Source organism: Microcaecilia unicolor, chromosome 2 (genome assembly GCF_901765095.1).
Source record: "Microcaecilia unicolor chromosome 2, aMicUni1.1, whole genome shotgun sequence".
NCBI lineage: Eukaryota > Metazoa > Chordata > Amphibia > Gymnophiona > Siphonopidae > Microcaecilia > Microcaecilia unicolor.
In genome coordinates, this window is record NC_044032.1 from 148,111,580 (window position 1) to 148,134,446 (window position 22,867).

Below are 22,867 nucleotides of genomic sequence, written 5' to 3' on the forward strand. Positions count from 1 at the left end.
GTCTGACAACACCTTCCTTTAGTAAAAACGTACTGCCTTTGGTCCTGCAAATCATTTCATTCCAGAAATCTCTTTATCTTCTATTTTAGAAGTATTTCCATAAGACTAACAGCCTGTAGATCCCAACCTCCTCCTTACTTCTGCTTTTGGAGAGGGACCACATCTGTTCTTCTCCAGTCTGCCGGGACCACTCCTGACTAGAAAAGCATTAAAAAGGTCAGACAGCAGAAACAACAGAATTTCTCTAAGTTCCTTCAGTACCTTCATAGAAGGTAATTCTATAACTGGACACTTGGTAGGAGCCTTTTATATAAAGGAATGTAGGCACCTATTTTCTGTTATAGAATACTAGCATAACCATTTATAGAATACAAGCCGTAAAGCCCGTTACAAAGGGTGACATTTCTGTTGTGCGTAATGCAATGAAATAGCCAAACGGGCAATATGTTTTATTTCTGAAATGTAAAGAGAGAGAGAGAGTGAGAGTGTGTATATGTGTGTGTGTGAGAGTGAGTGTGTGAGAGAGAGACACACAGAGAACATGTGTGTGTGTGCATCTGTGTGAGAGAGTGTGAGAGTGAGTTGAGAGAATGAGAGTGTGTATATGTGTGAGTGTGTGAGAGAGACATAAAAAGTGTGTGTGTGTGTGCATCTGTGTGCAAGAGAGTGTGAGTGAGTTGAGAGACAGAGAGTGTGTATATGTGTGAGTGTGTGAGAGAGACAGAGAAAGTGTGTGTGTGTGTGTCTGTGTGAAAGATAGTGTGAGAGTGAGTTGAGAGAGACAGAGAGTGTGTGCCCCCCTGTAGCCACCCAGCGAGTCTCCTCTCTCCCCTGCCCCCCCCTCCAGCCACCCAGCGATTCTCCTCTCTCCCCTGCCCCCCTCTGCAGCCACCCAGCGATTCTCCTCTCTCCCCTGCCCCCCCCTCTCCAGCCACCCAGGTATTCTCCTCTCTTCCCTGCCTCCCCTCCAGGCACTCAGTGATTCTCCTCTGTCCCCTGCCCCCCCTCCAGGCACCCAGCGATTCTCTGTCACTCCTTTGAAAGCCCTGCCCGTCTGTAGCCTTCCCTTCGAGTTCGTTCCCTCTGAGTCCCGCCTTCTGAAGTCATTTCCTCTTTCTGCGAGGGCAGGACTCTGAGGGAACGACCTGGAAGGGAAGGCTACAGATGGGCAGGGCTTTCAAAGGAGCGACGGAGACTCGGTGGGTGCCTGGAGGGGGGCAGGGGAGAGAGGAGAATCGCTGGGTGGCAATGACGGGCCGGGCAGGTGGGTTGGGCGTTTGTTACAGACCACCGTTGATCCGCTGGTCCTGCCTCTATGTGCCGCTGTTACTGCCTGTAACAACATCGGGACTCGGGATAGATCTGTGACATGCCGCACATGCGCAGAACATCGGTCACTCTTCAATTATATAGTAGGACTAGATATCTACATTTAAATACATGCTGAAAGGTGCCAATACTTAACCCAGCCATAGAGCTGGTGTAAAATGTAGCTCCTTATTAGTGCAGATACATGTATAAATTTGAGCCCTGCCAAGCCTGCACCCATATGTACACCCCTTACAAATATGCACTATGGAAGTGAAGTATGTATTTTATACAATAGTGCTTAGGTGGAATTTGGCAGTTATGTGCATAAATGCCATTATTCTAAACATTTATGTGCATAAGCAGTGCCTAAATGATAGCACCCATGTTACTGCAGGAGGCAATTCCTTACCAAGGCACCTCCATTTAGGTGCCCAAAGGACACAAGGTAGGGACCTAGTCTATAAGGGAAAATAGGCATTTAAGTTCCATTATAAACTACTAGCATAACCCTGTTCTGGCATGCCTAACATTTAGGTGCCTGCTCTTACACCATTCATAGAACTTATATAAGTAAAAAGTGCCTAAGGGGCCTTTTTATTAAGCTGAGAGTGGGCTTTGCTCCTGCCCCCATTGCCCCCACTGGACCTCCAGGGACTTTAAGTAGGCCCAGGGGAGGGGGCAACTATTCTGAGTAGCAGGGAGGTCAACTTGTTGGGGGCTGGGAGGAGGGATAGGGTCCTCAATGGGAGGGGGTGGAAGGGGAATCAGAAGGAGGGGGCTGCTTCATTGGATGGGAGGCAGATCGGAAGGAGGGAGCTGTTTCACGGGGTGAAAGGGGGATTTTTTTATTTTATTTTTGTTACATTTATACCCCGCGCTTTCCCACTCATGGCAGGCTCAATGCGGCTTACATGGGGCAATGGAGGTATCCAATGCGGTATAAATGCAGACATTTAGTTTTTCTTCCTTGTAGTCTTTTCGTTTACAGAAGAATTAAATCATGTAGCTATATGTGTCCCATCAACTGAACACTGGAAGTCATTAAATTAGATAGCTATTAACGCAGACAAGACAGAGGTTATAATGTTAGGTAAATCTAGTATATCCAATTATCCAGAGGGGTTAGTACTTGAGAAACATCAGATTCAGATATCTGCACAGGTAAAAAGTTTGGTGGTTGTTCATGATTCCTCTTTATCTCTGAAACCACAGATTTATGAAGTGACTTGTGCTGCTTTCTTCAAACTGAAGCCTTATCTTGCCTGAGAGGACTTTAGATTTGTTGTCCAATCCCTGGTTTTATCAAAGCTGGATAACTGCAGGCTCATTGTATTTAGGAATTAACCAACAATGCAGTCTGAGCTTTGCAAGTAGTGCAAAATTCAGCTGCAAGATTAGTGATGGTTTTCTCAAGATTTGATCACATTACTTGTTGCTTAATGGAAGTGGTTACCTGTGAAATGCTGAACTGTATTCAAAGTACTTATGCACTGAATAGCAAACCACCTCAATATATAAATCAAAATTTAAGACTTATGTGGCCTCTGGCATCAAAGAAGGTACAATTGTTACACATTCTGAAGGTAATTCTATAAATGGGTGCATAGATTTAGGCACTCGGACAGCACCTATGTGAAGCTTATTCTGTAAAGAAAAGTATGAGTGTTCTTGTCACCTAAAACTAGGAGGCTCCTTATACAATTATTCCTGAGCCAATAAAGAAATGCCACTTGGTACAGACCCATTTTCAAGCATGTTCCACAGTGGTGCCTGTTGAATGGAATAAGCTACCACAAAGATTATAGTTGATTAACAGCTATCAGAAAATTTGGAAACAACTCATGGCGTATTTATTTCAGCAGACTTCAATTGCTGTTTTTGTTCTTTGGATGACCAGTAGATATTACTGGTATTAGACGCATCTTGTAGTCTTTAGGGACAAATGTGTTTAATTAAGAAGGATGCTAAGAACATAAGAATAGCCATACTGGGTCAAACCAATGATCCATCTAACCCAGTATCCTGCTTTCAACAGTGGCCAAACCAGGTCACAAGTACTTGGCAGAAACCCAAATAGTGGTAACAATCCAAGTTACCAATCCCAGCAGTACCTTCCCCCATGTCCATCTCGATAACAGACTATGGACTTTTCTTCTAGGAACTTGTCCAAACCTTTTTTAAACCCAGATAACACTAACCACCATTACCACATCCTCCTACAGTGAGTTCCAGAGGTTAACTATTCTTTGAGTAAAAAAAAATATTTTCTCCTATTTATTTTAAAAGAATTTCCAAGTAATTTCATTGAGTGTCCCCTGGTCTTTGTACTTTTTAAAATAATGAAAAATCAATTCACTTCTACCTATCCTACACCACTAAAGATTTTATAGACCTCAATCATATCCCCCCTTAGCAGTCTCTTTTCCAAGCTGAAGAGCCCTAACCTCTTTAGCCTTTCCTCATATGGGAGGAGTTCCATCCCCTTTATCATTTTGGTCACTCTTCTTTGAATCTTGTCTAATTCTGCTATATGTTTTTTGAGATACAGTGACTAAAATTGAACGCAGTACTCAAGGTGAGGTCGAAGATGGAACAATAGAGGCATTATAATATCCTTTGTCTTATTTTGCTCCCCTTTCCTAATAATTACTAGCATCCTGTTTACTTTTCTGGCCACCGCCACACACTGGGCAGAAGATTTCAGTGTACTGTCTACAATGACACCTAGATCTTTTTCAAGAGTGCTGTCTCTTAAGGTGGATCCTAGCACCAGGTAACTATGATTCGGATTATTCTTCCCAATGTGCATCACTTTGCATTTGTCCACATTAAATTTCATCTGCCATTTTGATGCCCAGTCTTCCAGTTTCCTAAGGTCCATTCTAACAAGATGAGTGACAAGGGGTTGTGATATTATTAATATCTTCTTGTTTACTTTACAATAATTGTTCAGAACTCATATGTTTGTCAACTTAATGACTGTTCCCAATACAATGAGATACTTCAGTGAAGTGACTTACATTTTGGAATTGCTTTCACTAGGACTGTTTTTACCAAGCAGGTGATTGTTTATACAGAATTTTTAAAATTGTAATGCCAAGGTTTATTTTCTATTGGGGTCATAGTACGTGACCTGTTTATGAGATGGTTTTTCTACAATAATATGTATATGACTACATTATTTTATGAGTGTTTCTTGAAAACTGCTTACTACTGTGAATAGTCCAGTGATTTGGACGTTTTATTTTTTGGTCCATTTTCGAAAAACAAAAAATCCAAGTGCAAAACACACAAAATCAAGCCATTGAGTTGTAGGAGGAGCCAGCATTGTTAGTACACTGGTCCCCCTGACATCCCAGGAAAGCAATAGGGCACCCTTGGGGGCACTGCAGTGGACTTCATAAAACACTCCCAGGTACACATCTGACCATTGCTCCCTTACCTTGTCTGCTGAGGCCCCCAAAACCCACCCAAAATCCACTACCCCCACTGTACACCACTACCATAGCTCTTACGGGTGAAGGGGGCACCTTTATGTGGGTACAGTGGGTCTTTGTGAGTTTTGGAGGGCTCAGAGTTTCCTCCACAAGTGTAACAGGTAGGGGGAGGTAGAAGCAGTGGTGTGCTGGAGCAGGCTCTCACAGGCTCGCAAGAGCCGGTTGTTAAGTTTTTAAGAATTTTGGGAGCCGGTTGTTAAAGTAAGGCCCTCCATGGCTACTTTAACAAGTGACTCCCAAAATGTGGGCTTGGGCCCCCTGCTGAATTCTCTTTTACTTTGCTGGTGGGGATGCTGAGCCCTGCCAGCCAAGTAAATAGACTACTGCTGCTCCCCTCTCCTTGTTTCCAGCTCTGGGCAGCAGGCTGAGACTTCTCGAGCATGTGAGAGAAGTTCCAGCATGCTGCTCAGAGCAAGACGTTGCGAGTGGTGGCTGCCAGCAAAGGTATGCCTAGCGTGCCCGCACGAAGGGAGGGAGGAGAGAGAGGCAAGTGTTGCCCCCCCCCCCCCCCCGGCCACTCCTGGCCCCTCCAACTGCAGAGCTGGCTACGTCCGGAGAAAGAGCCTGTTGTTAAAAATTTACCAGCACACCCCTGGGTAGAAGCCTGGGTCAACCTGTCTGCAGTGCATTGTACCCACCACTAGACTACTCCAGGGACCTGCATGCTGTTCTAATGGACCTGAGTTAACATCTGAGGTTGGCACAGAGGCTGGCAAGTAATGTTTTTCCATCACATTTTTGGGGGGTGGGAGGAGGTTAGTGACCACTGGGGGAATAAGGGAAGGTCATCCCTGATTCCCTCTAATGGTCATCTGGTTATTTAGGGCACCTTTTTGTGTCTTATTCGTTATAAAAACAGGTCTAGCTCAAAACGTCTTAGTTTTAGTCCTGGACATTTTTGTTTTCTTCCATTATGGCTGAAAAACATCTAAGTCTCAGGAACGCCCAAATCCCGCCCTGAACACGCCCCTGATACGCCCCCTTGAGATTTGGATGCATTTTTGACGCACTTCAAAGAAAAATGTCTAAATATAGGTTTCGAAAATGCTGATTTGGACATTTTTCTGTTTTAAAAATGTGCCCAATAGGGTACTATGCAACTTTGTAAATCTACAGTTTGTGCTTTGAAAATGAGCACCTAAATAAATAAGTAGAGTCCAAGGTGAATGCTATATGACACATAAAAGGTTTAAATTAACGCTTTCTTGTATTTATGCATATATGCTTAAGATTATGGCATAGGCATATGGAGAATAATTCTATAAAGGGGAATCTATATTTAGGCACAGAGAATGTGTTTATTTGGAGCTTATTCTATAAAGAAAAGTAGGCGCCTACATTTTTAAAAATTACAATACTTGCATAATAGGCCAAATACACATTTACATTTAATACATGAGCACTTACACTAGCCATAGAGCTGATCTAAATACTAGTGCCTGCATGTGTAGATTATAGTATTTAATAATCTATGCCTGTAAGAGTGCTCCTGCCCAAACTCCACCTATATGAATGCTCACCTGAAAAATATGTGCTAGTGAATACTGGCATATACTTAAAGAATAATTTGGAAAATAGCCATTTACACATGTGTGTCCACATATGGGCTAAGGGCCAGATTCTATACTACTGTAATGGAATTTACACGGGATGCAAAGAACAACTCACAAAGAAGCTCCAGACCGCCCAACACACAGCAGCCAGGCTGATGTTTGGTAAAACACGATTCGAAAGTGCCAAACCCCTCCAAGAAAAACTGCATTGGCTCCCAATCAAAGAACATATTGCCTTCAAAATCTGCACCCTGGTCCACAAAATCATCTACGGCGAAGCCCCAGGATACATAACAGACCTCATAGACCTACCAATCAGAAACACAATCGGATCATTACGAACATACCTGAACCTCCATTACCCGAGCTGCAAAGGACTCAAATACAAATCAACTTATGCATCCAGCTTCTCCTATATAAGCACACAACTATGGAAAGCACTGCCAAAAGCCATGAAAACAACCTACAACCATCTAAACTTCAGAAAATCATTAAAAACCTGTTTAAAAAGGCATATCCCACTGACCCAACATAAATGCCTGAACTCTACAACACAGTCAAACCACAGCTCGTAATGGACACCCGTAACCCTTCCTCGCTTCTATCCCCACTGCGCCGAAACTCGTGAACCTTATTCGACCACATCACCTTGTATTTGTTTCTCTACCGGACTTGGCGAACGCCTTTACGGTATTATGTAAGCCACATTGAACCTGCAATAGTGGGAAAATGTGGGATACAAATGTTACAAATAAATATGGCACTTACAAAATCCATACGTAAAACATTTCCACCCACGCATATTCTATCAGCACCTAGATTTAGGCATGGTATATAGAATACGCTTAGTTGATATCCTAGCGCCTAAAACTACGTGCATCTATTTATACCAACAAAAATGTGGCGTAAATACCAGTGCAACACCTCTACTCAGGAAATCTGGCCTACCCCAACTTGACATTTCGTCCTTTAGATTGTAAGCTCTTCTGAGCAGGGACCGTCCTTAGTTATTAATTTGTACAGCGCTGCGTAACCCTAGTAGCGCTCTAGAAATGTTAAGTAGTAGTAGGTGCTGAGGGACTTATTCTGTAACTACACGCGTAAATTTTAGAAAGCCCATGAAATGCCCGTTTCCCCTCCCTAAACCATGCCCTTTTTGTCAGAATGCATTAAAATTTGGGCACAGTTAAACGTTTATACTTTAGAAATGCAAAAGCCCTATTTTTGGGCGAAAAGGTATGGATGTTCCCAGATGTGACTAAATCTACTCAAGAGCGACGGAAAGTTTTCTTAGCTCTTAGAGCTGAAACGTTAGCTCTGGGGGCATCATTTTATCTTAATTACCCCTGTAAGTGTGTGGTAAAGTACCTAGGGATAAAGTACATATTCTTTCAACCTGAACATCTTAGTGAATTTGTTAAAGTTAAGAAATTGGCTACTGGTTAGTACCAGCTTCTTGTCGAAAATAATGTTTAAATGGATAGGTGTGTGTTAAGCTATATATCTGTAATAATTTTTTTTTCTTCTTAAGACTTCTCCTGTTATTTTCCCTTCATGTGATCCCCCATTCTTGTGGTCTAAGGAGGATGAGAAAAAAAAAAGAAGAGAAGGGAGGAAGGAAGGGAAAAGGAAAAAAATTTTATTTTTTCTCTCTCTCTTTTTTTCCTTATTATTTGCATGTTATGATTTCAAAATATGAATCTGTATTGCCTACTCAAGTTTGTAAATGGCTTGTAAAAAATTCTAAAATGGTTAAATAAAAAAAAAAAAATTTGGGCACAGTGTGTCACAGAATACGCTTAGGAAGCTATCCATGTAAATTCTAATTATTGCCAATTAGTGCTCATTATTGCTTGTTCAGTGGTGTTAACAACGCTGATTGGCTTGTTAAGCCAATTAAGTTACGCGCATTATTAAAGAATACGCTTGGCTTTCGGCAAGGAATGCTCATGCTGTATAGAATCCGGGGGTACGTGACTAGAAAACTGGAATTTACACGCGTACTTGCTGCCTAAATCTAGGCAGCTTCTTATAGCATATACCTCCCTATGTGCCTGGGAAAGGGGAAGGGGCAGACTTCTCAGATGCGCTAGTGCTAATGCAATGGCTCCCAAAGTAGATTTTGACCTTGGCAAGTCAACTGCTGGTAGAAAGAAGATTGGAAGGGGAAGACCAAAGCCACCACTGCTCTCAGAGGCCTATCTATTCTTCATAACCCCTGTGCATTGTCTTCCAGTTGGCAGAAGTAGTTGATGAGCAATGCTTGCTACTTTCTTCTCTGCAGTCAGATTCACAGGGGGAAGGGGGGTGCATTTGTGGGAATTTTAAAATGCATGTATATTCTGAAGGGGGCCCAATGTGCTTCTTTGCCTAAGGACCACCAAAAGGCTAATCTTGTCCTGATGAAAACAACATAATTATCTAGTTAAACAGACTAGACTGGGTTTTCTCTTTGGAGTGCACCATGTGCTGATGAATATTTCTATCGGGACCTATGACTAGTGAGTAGAACCCTATTCATCTTATTTTTTCTTCAAAGGATTAGTGAATATATGTTAATCCTAACAAACTGTGATTAGTAACATTAATACTCTATGCAGCTGGTATAAAAATATATTGGAATATATATTGGAATGGTGTTCATGTATGCTGCTATAAGAACTCTATTCATGCTTGGAGTGGAGGAATAGCCTAGTGGTTAGTGCAGTGGACTTTGATCCTGGGGAACTGAGTTTGATTCCCACTGCAGCTCCTTGTGACTCTGGGCAAGTCACTTAACCCTGCATTGCCCCAGTACAAAATAAGTACCCGAATATATGTAAACCACTTTGAATGTAGTTGCAAAAACCTCAGAAAGGCGGTATATCAAGTCCCATTTCCCCTTTCTTCTGTTTTAACTCTCTCAAGCTGCATTCTTAGTGGTCTGAAACCCTAAAATACCAGCATTAGTAACAGGACTCATACTAATAAACTAACCATGATAGAACTTTGAGTATTAATTCTATGTATGAACAGTGCACTCAGTAACTAACCTCTATAATACAAATGAATTACAGAAATATGGAAACAAGATCACAATATCTATATTGCAGAGCTAGGATATACTTACCACAGTAATGTTAGTCTTTGTATATTAACTGCAAAACATGTCAGATTTATTGGCATCGATAACCATAGATGTATACATTTATAAAAGCATGTAAAGTGCCTGTACCTGCAGAGACCCGTGGGCAGTCTGGCAACATTGACTCCACTGATGTGTCTAACGGTTCGGAACTTGAAACCCAGTTACAACAGTTCTACAATGAAAAAAACATAAAATGATTTAGTGGATTAACTACTACACTATAACGAGATTTGGAACTTTAAATATAAATGTAAATGCATTTTTGTATGCTAGAAGTAATTCATACCAACTAATATTATCAGGTAAATTGACCAACTTGCCTATGAGAACATTCAATAACTATTAATGGAAAAATCAAAGTTACTCAGCTACAGCAGGTGTTCTCTAAGGGCAGCAGGACATGTATTCTTACATCCGACAGACCCAGTGTGGAATGCTGCCCAGCATAATATCTCTTTAAGAGGCGTTTGACAGCATTGCAACGCACATGCGTGAGTGCCTTCCCGCCCAATGCTGGCTCATGGGACCATCAGTACAATGACATAGCTAAAGGAATACAACTCCTAGGGGAGGTGGGAGGGGATATACGAATACATGTCCTGCTGTCCTTACAGAACACTTGCTACAGGTGAGTAATTTTGCTTTCTCTGAAGACAATTAGGACAGTGCATCTTATATCTGGAAATCCCTAACTACTAGACTCACCAAAAATGACAAAGATAGCACAATAGGGTCTCGCAACAGCAAGACCAACTAGAAACCAAACAACCTTAACATATATACAGACTGCTGTGGAGGTGCTGTCCTGACCAGAACAAGAATGGGCCCAGGAGGGTGAAGTTGGATTCTAGACACTGAACAAATTCTGAAATACTGTCTGACCAAACCAGCTGTCACATTGGGTATGATGTTCAAGGCAGTAATGCGATATGACTGTGTGGAATGAAGACCATGTTGCAGCCTTGCAAATCTCTTACCGATGGAGCCATGGCTCTGACATTATGAGTCGTGACATAGACCTCCAGAATCATCCTTGCTTCGGAATAAGTAAAAGAAATGCAATCTGCCAGCCAAATGGATAAGGTGCATTTATCAATGGCTGCCTGCATCCTGTTTGAGTCAAAAGAATCAAAAAGCTGGGTGGACAGTCTATGGGCTTTAGTCTACTCCAGAAAGCCAAGGCTCGTATGGATGGGCATGAGGTTTGAGGAAGAATGTTGGCATTACAACTGACTGATTAAGATGGAACTCCAACACCAACTTAGGAAGAAAATTAGAATGCATGCAGAGAACTGATCTGTTATGATGAAATTTCATATAAGGTGGATCAGTTCCAAGCCCTGAAGCTCACTGACCCTGCAAGCTGAAGTGACTGCCACCAAAAATATGACCTTCTAGGTCAGGTACTTCAGATGACAGAAGCCTAGTAGCTCAAATGGTACTTTCATCAGCTGGGTGAGGGCAATGTTGAGGTTCCATGACACAGCTGGATATTTGGTGGGGGGCTTTGTCAACTGCAAAACTCTCATGAATCGAACAACTAGAGGATGTACAGAGATGGGCTTAACTCCCACATGATGATGGTAAGCACTATTTGTACTAAAATGAACCCTTACAAAGTTGGTCTTCAAACCCGACTCAGAGAGATGCAGGAGGTATTCAAGCAGTTTTTATGTAGGATGTCAGAGGATCTAGGGCCTTGCCCTCACACCAGACAGCAGATTTCCTCTATTTAAAAGTGTAACACCTCTTGGTGGAATCTTTCCTGGAAGCCAGCAGGATTATGGAGACACCATCAGGCAGTTGAAGGGATCCAAATTCTATACTCTCAACATCCAAGCCATGAGGGCCAGGAACTGGAGACTAGATTCAGACGTGATCCTTTATTCTTCGTGATGAGGGTTGGAAAACAGTCCAATGTCCACAGTTCCTTGGAGGACATCATGTCTTGGCCAGTAGGACACAATGAAGATCATGGTTCCTCAATACTGCTTGACCTTCAGCAGAGAGATAGGAGGATATGCATACATAAGCCCCTCCCCCAATGGAGGAAGAAGGCATCCAACGCTAGTCTGCCGTGTGATCTGAGCCTGGAGAAGAACTGAGTGACTTTGTTGTTGAGATGAGTAGTAAAAAATTCCAATGAAGGAGTGCCCCACTCTCAGAAGATCTTGCAGGCAATGTCCATGTTGAGAGACCACTCATGTGGTTGCATCACCCTGCTGAGTCTGTACACAAGGCTATTGTCCTTGCCTGCAAGATATGTGGCTCTGAGCACAATCCCATGACTGGTAGCCTACTGCTAAATCTGGACTGCTTCTTGATACAAGGGGTAGGATTCCATATCCTTCTGCTTGCTGACATAATACATAGCAACCTGACTGTTTGTCTGGATTAGCACAATTTGATTCAGTAGCTGATTAGAGTGCTCCAGATTGTCCAAGGTTCCTGGAGGATGATTTACAGCGTGGTCTCTTGGGCGGACAGTGTCCACTAGGTGTGAAGTCCATCTACATGGGCTTCCCACCCTAGGGTGGATGCATCCATGGTTAATATCTATGGAGGAGGAGGAATTTGAAATGGTAGTCCCAGGATCAAATTGGATTGAATTGTCCACCAGAGCAGAGTGTTTTGATGTCCCGTAAGTTCTCCGTGGCCTGACACTATCAGGAAACTAGGATCCACTAGAAGCCTCTCAAATCGAGGTGTGCCATGGGAGTGACATGCACTATGGAGGTCATGTGGCCCAGTAAACTCAACACTTGCCATGCTGTGACCTGCCTGTGTCTGCGAACCTGAGTGGTGATGGCTATGAGTGCATCCATCCTCCCCTGAGGAAGATAGGCTTGAACTTGCATTGTGTCTAGCAGGGCTCCAATGTACTCCAGTTGTTAGACTGGGTGCAGATGGGACTTTGGGTAGGTTATGATGAACCCTAGTAGCTTCAACACCTAAATAGTTCTCTGCATTGACTTTTGAGCATCTTGATTTGATATGCTCTTGATCAGCCAACTATCCAGGTAGGGAAACACATGAACCCCCAAGTGTGTGTAGTGACGCTGCAACTATGCCTAGGCAATTTGTGAACACTCTGGAAGTGGATGCGAGGTCAAATGGCAGGAAATGATACTGGTAGTGGTGTTTCTCTATTTGGAATCTACTTTCTGTGGCCTGGAAGTATTCGGATATAGGTGTAAGCATCCTTTAAGTCTAGAGAGCATAGCCAGTCATTCTTCTGAATTACGGGAAGAAGGATGTCCAGGGAAATCAATCTGATCAAAGAAAAGTTTAAAACTTTGTTCAGATCCCTTAGGTCTAGAATTAGATGAAATCCCTCCATTTTGGGGGGGGGGGGCGGCACAAAAGAGTATCTGGAATAGAATCCCTTTCCATTCCCCTGGTGGAAAAGAGTTTGACCACATTGGCCTTGAGAAGGGAAGAGAGTTCCTCTGCAAGCACTTCAAGATGCTGAGAGCTGAGAAGAGACACTCTCAGTGGGCAATTTTGAGGTTTCCCTGTTATTTGGAAAAGCTTATCCCAAGGACTCAGCATGTGTCTCCTCTGCTTGATACACATCAACCTAGTGTCAATCTTGGACGCACCCACCCTTCCCTCCTATTTCCTGGTTTTCCTGCTCCTTCCGTGTCAGATAGACCGGACATAGCACCAAAAAGTTTCTTATGCTGAGCCTCTTCTTTTCTGGGTTCTTTTCTGCATATACAAACAGAGAACACAGTTACAGACGAAAGGTGCAGAGAAGGGCGACGAAAATGATAAATGGAATGGAACGACTTCCCTATGAGGAAAGGCTGAGAAGGTTAGGGCTCTTCAGCTTGGAGAAAAGGCGGCTGAGGGGTGATATGATAGAAGTCTACAAGACAATGAGCGAAGTAGAGCGGACAGATGTGAAGCATTTGTTTACACTTTCAAACAACAACAAAACCAGGGGACAGAAGATGAAGCTAGAATATGGTAGATTTAAAACAAATAGGAGAAAGTTTTTCTTTACTCAGCGTATAGTTGGACTCTGGAACTCGTTGCCAGAGAATGTAGTGACAGCAGCTGGCCTTACGGAATTTAAAGGGGGTTTGGACGATTCCTGAGGGAAAAGTCCTTTGAACATTATTATTTTTTTTTTTTTTTGGGGGGGGGGGGGGGGTTGCCGGGTTCTTGAAGCCTGGATTGGCCGCTGTCGGAGACAGGATGCTGGGCTTGATGGACCCTTGGTCTTTTCCCAGTATGGCGGTGCTTATGTGCTATCCAACAACAAGCTCATGTTAAAACCAAATAAATCCAAGATCCTCCTTTACACACATTAATCAACCATGACATTGGCAGCATCAATTCAGCTCTGCTCCACCTCTGTTCCATTAGTTCACAAAGTGAAAATACCGGGAGTCATTTTGGACTCCACTCTCTCTTTCATCCAACAGGACTCTCTCTGCTGTAGTAAAATGTTCTTTCTATAAACTTCATATTATCCATTCCATAAGAAGCTGCTTACATCTCCCAGATAAAATATCCTCTTTAGTAATTGATTACTGCAATATTTTATACAAACGACTTCGTATCAGGGATCGCCAGCATTTGAAATTGATTCAAAGCACTGCTATTAAGTTAATTAGAGATCATAAAAAATATAATCATGTCACTCTGCTATTGAAAGTAGTACACTGGCTCCTATTGACTAATTGAATAACTTATAAACTACTGCTCCTTGTATTCAAAGTTCATGCCACCGGCAAACCAGCATATCTATCTCATCTTCTGACACCTTACTGACCCTCATGCACGCTTAGGTCCTCCCAACAAAACCAGCTTGTAGTCCCCACCTTCCACGAAATTAGATATGATACCAGACGGCACTATTTTTTCAGCCCAAGGGCCTGAACTCTGGAACAAACTGCCAATCCACCATTCTCTCTCATCCTCCCTACAGAAATTCAAAACCAACCTTAAGTCCTTCTTATTTGCCTGTGACCAAAGATGTTCATGTTGCTTGTATGAGGGCACTGGACACTGATCTGAACTGCACAATCCCTTTCCCATTTGTGTCTCCCACCCACCTATCCTATTGAACTTTGTAATTAATTCCCCCCCTTTCTCCACAGTCTGTCGCTCTATTTCTCACCCTTCCTTGATTGCTTTTAATTGTAAGCTGCCTAGACATTACTTTGATGAGTGGGATATAAGTACTTAATAAACTTGAAAACTTTGGACACTTAGATCAGTCCCAGAGATGACACTGTTGCAACGGGAACACGTTTAAAGTCACTGGGAACTTTCTGGGCCATGAAGGGAAAAACTGCCTTTGCTAAACCAAATGGTTCAATGGTGAGGAAAAAAGAGGAACCTCACCTGAGGAAAAAAGCTTGATGTAACCCAGCCAGAGCTCTGTCCTAAGAGGGCCTCTGGAGCTGAAAAATAATAGAAATCTAAGAATGCTGAAAACTCTATGGATGGATAAAAAGGATAAGAGAAAAGAAAAACATGAGGAAAACTGAAAGAATCCTGTGTGAGAAGGTATTAAAATGGAAAATAGTTTGTCACGCTGAGGAAAGAGCAATGAATGTAGCCTCACTGCTCGACGGAAACAAAATACTGATGGTCGTGCGAGCCAATGTTGGGTGGGAAGGCACACGCACATGCACGATGTGGTGCTGCCAAAAGCCTCTTAAAGAGATATTACACTGGGCAGTGTTCTGCACCGGGCTCTGTCAGATGATGTCACTCAGAGTAAGATACACTGTCCTGCTTGTCCTCGGAGAATACATGTTACTCAAAAAGAGTTCTCTTCTATAGCTATTCTTATATTTCTGCATAGTAAGGGGTCATAATCTTTTGAATGTGATGACTCAATCTATTGTTATTGGGGAATAGCCATGAAGCTCTAAGCTGAGGATAATGAATAAGAGAGAGTAAAAAATTATGGATAATGAAAGGAAATGATCTTCTTTTTTCCTCCCTGTTAATATCTTAGTAACCAGCAGGCTCTACAGACAATTGGAAATCCAAAGTAACTGATGCTGAGACTATAAAATTGAGTGAACATCTCCACTCATTAGTGCTAGAACTTAGCATCTCATCTGAATAAGTAATTGCCCAAGAAATGTTTAACTAAATGTTATTAAAACATGATTAGAATGTTTTACTGGCATTTTCATTCAAGAAAAAGGGAGACCTTTACAGTTTCTCTCTGCATGGAAATGTGGTATCTGAGGACTGCCTTTAAAAAACTGATTTACCTTATTACTTCTTACTTTCTCAGAATGAGTCAATCAATTGCCAGGCAGATAACAAAAAATCATCCCATCAATCATGTTAGCAAAAAAATGGTTGATTGCCATTCTGGTAAACAAACATGTATTGTGTATTTTTAGATGTTTGCTGCCCTGGTTGTGCACCATGGAATCCGTCCTCACTGTGGAAAGATCCTTGACTGGTAGATCAAGTGTCTTATTGTATTTTCTTAATTCATTCTGTCTAGAAGAAGATGTCAGCTGTGTTTCAGTGAGGAGAGAATTTCAAAGGCTCCAGTCCCCACCAATAAAGGCTGAGGAATGGCTTTTGAATAGATTTGTCAAGGCAACCCTACTGTTCTGGGACCAGGGAGAGTGGAATAACATAAAGGAAGGGTTGCTGTATATGATTAGAAAGTGAAGTTCACAAAGCATGTCAGATTTTTGTAAGAAATAGTAGACCAATTAAACTATTGAACTGAGTCAAAAAATAGGAAAACAAACACATCATCAAGTAATTTTCTCTAATATTATCTTAAATTTTAAAATGCTACACTAAAGCAAAACTTTATACTTTCAGAGCTACTTTGAGATTTTAGAGGTCTGCAGTGCCAGACAGACAGATGAATACGATGTAGGTCTATAATTGAGAGCTATAGAAATGATAAAGGGAAACAGATTCCTTTATTGAGCATTGCGTCTATTTTAAATAAGTAAAATCAGTGCTAGGATGGAATACTATACAGAGTCCTAGAAAAAATTAGCACACAATTAACACATCTTTTATATGCAATGTGACAACTGCTAGTAATAAGCAACTATTCTCAAAAGCAGTGTCAAGATATGTAAATGACTGGCTTGTTTTATCATTCATCATGGCTCATAATAAATTAAAAAATCATGACTTCTATAGTTACTAAAAATAGGTTACCAAAGATACAAGTGATATAGCTTGAGTGAAGAACAACTTTTTTTAAACAATTCAGTCTGTCAATGACAGCAATTAGTACTGCAGACAGGCAATGATTAGTTATATATTTTAAATATTCAATCTGTCAACACCCCTAAAAGTTGCTAAATCTTAGATATTACTGAATTGCTAGGTCATTTTCATTGCCACCCATCTGCACTAACATTTAAATCTGTTGATCATTATTCTTACATGCTAATGATTTGTCTTTCAAAATGCAACCAATGCCATTTGTAGTATATCTGGTTGGATTATCATCCTGGGGAAATAAACTAGCAGTTTTATATTATATTATATTATATTATAGTGCTTTTCTAAGATTTTTTAAAATAATTTTGGTCAGGAAAATGGGATTTATCAGACTGACCCCAAGGGACTACAGCTCTTTGTATTGCTAGCATTTATGTCAGAGCTGTCAGATTATGTCCCAGGTGATTCCTGTTCCCTTCAGTCCAGGTCTATACAGTTCTAAATTTAAAGCCAGAAATTCTCAGTCCATACAACATAAAAGTATAATGTAAGTGGCCTCATCTCACTAACTTACCCCCCTATTTACTAAGCCATGCTAGCGGCTGTCATGTGCTAATGATTTTGAATGGGCTGTGCTGGCATTGCTGCGCAGCTTTGTAAACAGGGGGGTTAATTTGATTAAATGACAACAAAAAAAGCATAAGACTTAAATATATAACATATGATTAACTCATGCTAATCCCCTTGAAACATTATCAAGGAGATCACTCTAGAAAGCATTCAGAATGCAGATAATATCATCTTTATTAGAAATGGAACATTGAACCAGAAAACAAAATTCTGCTAATCATATAATGCAAGTATTGCATTCATTCCTCTTTAGAATCCCATGCACTTTGGTTAAAAAATAAATAAATAAATAAAAGACAATTCTCTGTTTTAAGGACCTAAACCAACTGATTTTAAGATCACACACTATCATCCCATTTACTCTTAAGTACAGAAATGGCTGGCCATTAGATCCTTGTGTAGTAAAGAATCAATGGGGTCCTTTACTAAAGATTAGCTCAAGTTATTTGCAGCAGGGCCCATTTGATTCCTATAGCCCTGCTGCAGATAACTCAAGCTAATCTTTAGTAAAAGCCCCCCCGAAGCTACTAAGGTATAGCCACTGTTTATATTTTTCTTTTTTAAAAGGTTCTTTATTTCAATTCATTTCTAATGATATGTACATGCATTCTACTTTACATCTTACATAATGAATGGAAGTGATGTGCAAAGACAGGGCAAATACATTTTGAAATTTCAACTGACATCTATCACCTTTGATCCAAAATGGAAACCTCACCTCTCGCATCCATTCACGAATAGTTTTACAGGCTTCTTGGTGCCACACATTGTGAACAGAGTCTGTCAGTGCCACGGCAGTGACCTTATTTTTTACATCAGTCTCTCGTTGAATCATCTGTTAAAAAATGACAGTAATTAAGGTTTTTTTTTCTTTTTAGCAGATGAATGTGTATTCACTACTGAAGGTCTTAATTTAAAAAGCAAATGACTAATAATAGACCAGTACAAATACAAGAATTACTCTCTCTCTCTCTTTGTATATATATATATATATATATATATATATATACATACACATACAATATGCTTATTAACTGTCTACATGTCAGGAATCGACTGTTGCAGCTCTAGCTGTTTGGGGCACTGTTTGCAGTAAAACACTCAGTAAAGCTGCAGAATAAGAGGGAGACAGAATACCCCAATGTTTGATGTCAAGGAGGAGGCAAAGGACAAACATCCAATTGCTTAGTTTGGGCCTGTGGAGATGGGCGAGAAGGAGGAAAAGATAAGAGACCTTGGGTCAGGTTGGATGGTTAGCAGTGATAAGTGAGCTGGGTTTGGGATGAAAAGAGCGATGGGGTTGGAATAGAGAACAAGGAAAATATTCTTCATTAATAGCCCCATTTTTAGAAAGGATGTATGTCAGAATTGGGACATCCAGGTCAGGATGTTTTAGAACAGAATCTGCTGAAACAGAGGCTGTTCTAAAATACAGAGACATGGACATTTATGCGCTGAGTGCAGGTGACATAAATTCCATTTTAGAAAAATAAACGTACACAGTATCGACGTATTCAAAGTCAGCACATAACTAGTTATGTTGTAAAATGGTAACATAACCAGTTATCTTTGTGATCTTAGAAACATGACCAGTTATTTTATTTTAATTACATTTTTATTGTCAGAACTGTTACAGATTATCCTGATGCTGTCATAGTGACTGGTTTGCTTGCCAATTTGGTATTTAGGGGTGGGGAGAACCACTGGGGGATTAAAGGGCACCCCCCCCCCCATTCCCTCCAGTGGATACCGCTCAATAGCAGCTGTTTCCAAAATCCTAAACACACTTAATAGCAGGTGTAACTCCCAAGAATGATCTTTTAGGAATCGGGGTGTAGCCAGACCTCGTGGAGGGAGGGGGCCAGAGCCCGAGGTGAAGGGGCACATTTTGGTCTGCCACCCCACTGCCGTCTCACTGCCCTGCCATTCCCCACCCACTGCCACAGCAAATACCTTGGCTGGTGGAGGTACCCAACCCCCTCCAGCTGAAGCCTTGTCCAGCGCCACCACGTTGCCTGCCCTGCTCTGTCTTCCCCTCATGTCCTACATGCTCCTTTAGTGAAATTGAGAATGTTCAGTTTCACTAAAAGGAGTGTGCCCAACGTGAAGGGAAGACAGAGCAGGGCAGGCAATGTGGCAGCACTGGAGACCATCGCTGGACAAGGCTTCAGCTAGCGGGGATTGGGGACCCCCGCCAGCAAAACCAGGGGCCCAGAGGAAATTGGGGGGGGGGGGGGGCTAAGGCCACCATGGCCCCATGTAGCTACACCACTGTTTAGGATATAGATTCTTTGTCCCCTTATGAAATGGGGAATACGAAATGGGGAATAAATGTATATGAACTTGTCACATCCTTGTCCTGCCTAAAACAGGCCCAGATCATGCCCCCTTGCCATTTGCAAGCACTTGGTTTAATATGTGCATATCCCAGCTTTATAAAATGGGGACTTAGGGGTTCTTTAACTAAGCTGCAGTAGCGTTTTTAGCTCACAGTAGAAATCAGATGGCGGTAAAAGCTGAGACGGTCATTATATTCCTATGGGCACCTTGGCATTTACTGCCAGCTGATTTCTACTGCGAGCTAAAAATGCTACAGTGGCTTAGTAAAAGACTCCCTTACACACTTATGCACGATAAACATTTAAATGCCGGTTTAAGTATATATCAAATACCAATAGAACTTGTAAAATGAGGGCCTAAATGTTCAATGGGTGACAGTTATTTAACATTCTAATTCTTATCTGAAGGTTTGGTTCCAGTGTTTATATTCCTTAACAACACTTCGATTGTCTTGTATAACTCTTCACAATGTAATCCATAACCAAGTTGTAACAAATTGTATTTCCATCATTCATATCATATTGTAAGCCACACTGAGCCCGCAAAGAGGTGGGAAAATGTGGGATACAAATGCAATAAATAAATAAATAAAGTAGCCATTCCCATTATTTTCTATGTAGCATAACAATTCTAGGATTAAAGGTATCACAGTGAAAAAAAATTGAAGAATCCCTGAGGGCATCTTTTAAATGTTTCCTCATTTCTCTGTTTTAGTGACGATGGTACCGAAGGTGTTTTGCCAGCCTTGACCACTATTTAGAAGAAAAGCATAGTGTTACATGCATGAATTAAAAAAATAATTCAGCCATAAAGACAACAAACATCACCACCAGGCTTGCAATTCTGAAAACTTTTGCTGGCAAAAGTACAGTCAAAATAATCCCTTTCATCAAATTATATCTATACCTTGTTGCTTTGTAGTAACTGCATAAAATATTATTCTGGCACATTCTTAAAAAACTAATCCAACTAAATACCAATTGAGATGCAGAAGCCACTTAGTTGCAACCCAATTCAGGAAACTTGAGCTCCAATGGTAGAAAAAAATGCTCTCACCCTGGACCAGAAAGAGGTGTGTCTAAACTGTGATTATGGGTGGAGGAGTGGCCTAGTGGTTAGAGTGGTGGACTTTGGTCCTGGGGAACTGGGTTCGATTCCCACTGCAGGCACAGGCAGCTCCTTGTGACTCTGGGCAAGTCACTTAACCCTCCATTGCCCCAGGTACAAATATGTACCTGTATATAATATGTAAGCCGCATTGAGCCTGCCATGAGTGGGAAAGCATGGGGTACAAATAAAATAAAATTATATAGAAGGTAAGCTAGGCAGATACACCCTTGCTGGCACAACAGTTCTTAGCAGGCCTGACCTGTGTTTACTGCTGGCTAGGTCTTGTTTATTGCCTACTAGAACGTTCAGCCATACCATGCTTATACCCAGTTCTTGCTTCATGCTTGGTTTCAGCTCCACACTGTCTTTGGCCTAGCTACTTCATCTATGTTCTTGCCCAAGGGAGGTTCTGACAGCTTGTACCAGGCCAAAACCAACGGTTGAGGGCAAAATTGAGTTTTTATGCAGAGACTTTGAAAATCCTCACAGCAGCCTTGCAAGACTTTTGGGAACAGTTTCAGACCCGTCAGCAGAGGGTGGAAGCCCTCAAGCCCTTGGGAAACGATCATGGAGAATGGGTTTCTCTGCCCCTAGAAAAAGTTTAATGGCACCCAGGAAGAACTCTGTGGTTTCCTACAATAGTGTTGACTTTGGTTCCAATTACATCCATCAGAACACTACTGACCTTAACAACTTGGAATGCTTTCTGGCTGCTCTTTTTCAGGCTTTTTGGGGCAAATGATCAAGCTCCGATAGCTGAGAAACACATAATGACATTTCTCCAGGGTCATCAGAAACAGATTATACTACAGAATTCTAACACTGGGCTAATGATCTTGACTGCAACGAGCCTGCCCTCCAGGCCCACTTCCGATGGAGTCTTGCTGCTTCTATTAAGGGTGATCTGGCATGTCTGGAGCCTCTGGTCCAACTAAAACACTTATCAGAACATTTCCTGGAAAGACATGTGGAATGGATGTGCTCTTAGAAAAAAAAACCTTAACATTCAGAGGAGCCCATGGTTTAGGGTACAATGAGGTGGCATCTATCAGCAGAGAAGAAGTATAGGCAGTGTGGGAAGGCCTCTGTCTCTACTGCAGCCTCCCTGGGCACAAGCAAAATGGCTATAAAAGTAGGCCACAGAATCTTGAGCAGTCACAGGAAAGAGTGGGTCAGTAGCAAATATAATCCAACTCTACGATTCATCTTCATGATGGGTACCAGTGCTGCTGATGTGGTCACTCCCATCTTCCTTCAGTAGAAGGACAAAGAACTCCCAACATCAAGAGCCTCAGTATGTTTCAAGGACTTTATCTTTCCCTAGCAGCATCAAGTTCCAGTATGATAAAAGAGTACAAAAGCATAGCCGTGAAAACTACTGATGCCTCACCCTTGTCATCAGGCCTCGTAAACCTGCAGACTGAACCCTTCATAGTGACTATGAGTCATGATTTTTTTTTCAATCCAAAGATCAGACAATTGTTTATATCAAACATTTCAAATTATCCAAATATTGAATTATCAATAGAATGGATGGAAGAAACTACTCCAGGGGAAAGACTATGCAATAAATTTGCCACCTGACTGGGTTTCTTCAATTCTAGGCAAAATTTCTAATAAATCCTGTTCTTTGGATATATGTCCATCTTTCTTATTAAAAATATTCCAATGGACATTCTTTCTTGGTTGATTAGTTTTATTAAAATTTTACAAGAGGGAATATATCCCAATGCTATAGCTAACACTGGATTAACTCCTATACCAAAACTGCTTGAAGCAGATCTAACTTTTGTGGATAATTATAGATCAGTAGCCAGCATCCTTTGGATAGTAAAACTCCTTGAATTTGCATTCACTAGTCAACTCTCTGATGATCTTTCTTTCTCACGATTGTTTACACTTTACTCATTTTGGATTCAGACCCTTGCATAGTACTGAATAAAGAGTATTAGGTATAATTCTAGACTCTAAATTTACTTTTGAAGCACAAATAAATGATCTGGTTAGGAAAACATTTTTTCACGGTTGTGCCAGCAACTTACGTCATTGACTGTGTTATTTTCAAGATTCAACCGGCAGATATACTAGTAAAATCTAAAAACCTCAAGAGCCATAAATTT

The 22,867-nt window shown here is 41.4% G+C and overlaps 1 protein-coding gene across 3 annotated transcripts in view; it reads right to left on the reverse strand.

The window, feature by feature from the left end:
* The window catches only part of FAM172A (family with sequence similarity 172 member A), a 636,319-nt gene that overhangs the window by 191,851 nt on the left and 421,601 nt on the right, over positions 1–22,867 (reverse strand). For all 3 annotated transcript variants that reach the window (XM_030193388.1, XM_030193389.1, XM_030193387.1), the window contains 2 exons: positions 18,016–18,132; positions 9,576–9,660 (listed from right to left, as the gene is read on the reverse strand). In XM_030193388.1, coding sequence (XP_030049248.1) covers positions 9,576–9,660; positions 18,016–18,132 — 202 coding nt within the window. The remainder of the gene's footprint in view (positions 1–9,575; positions 9,661–18,015; positions 18,133–22,867) is intronic.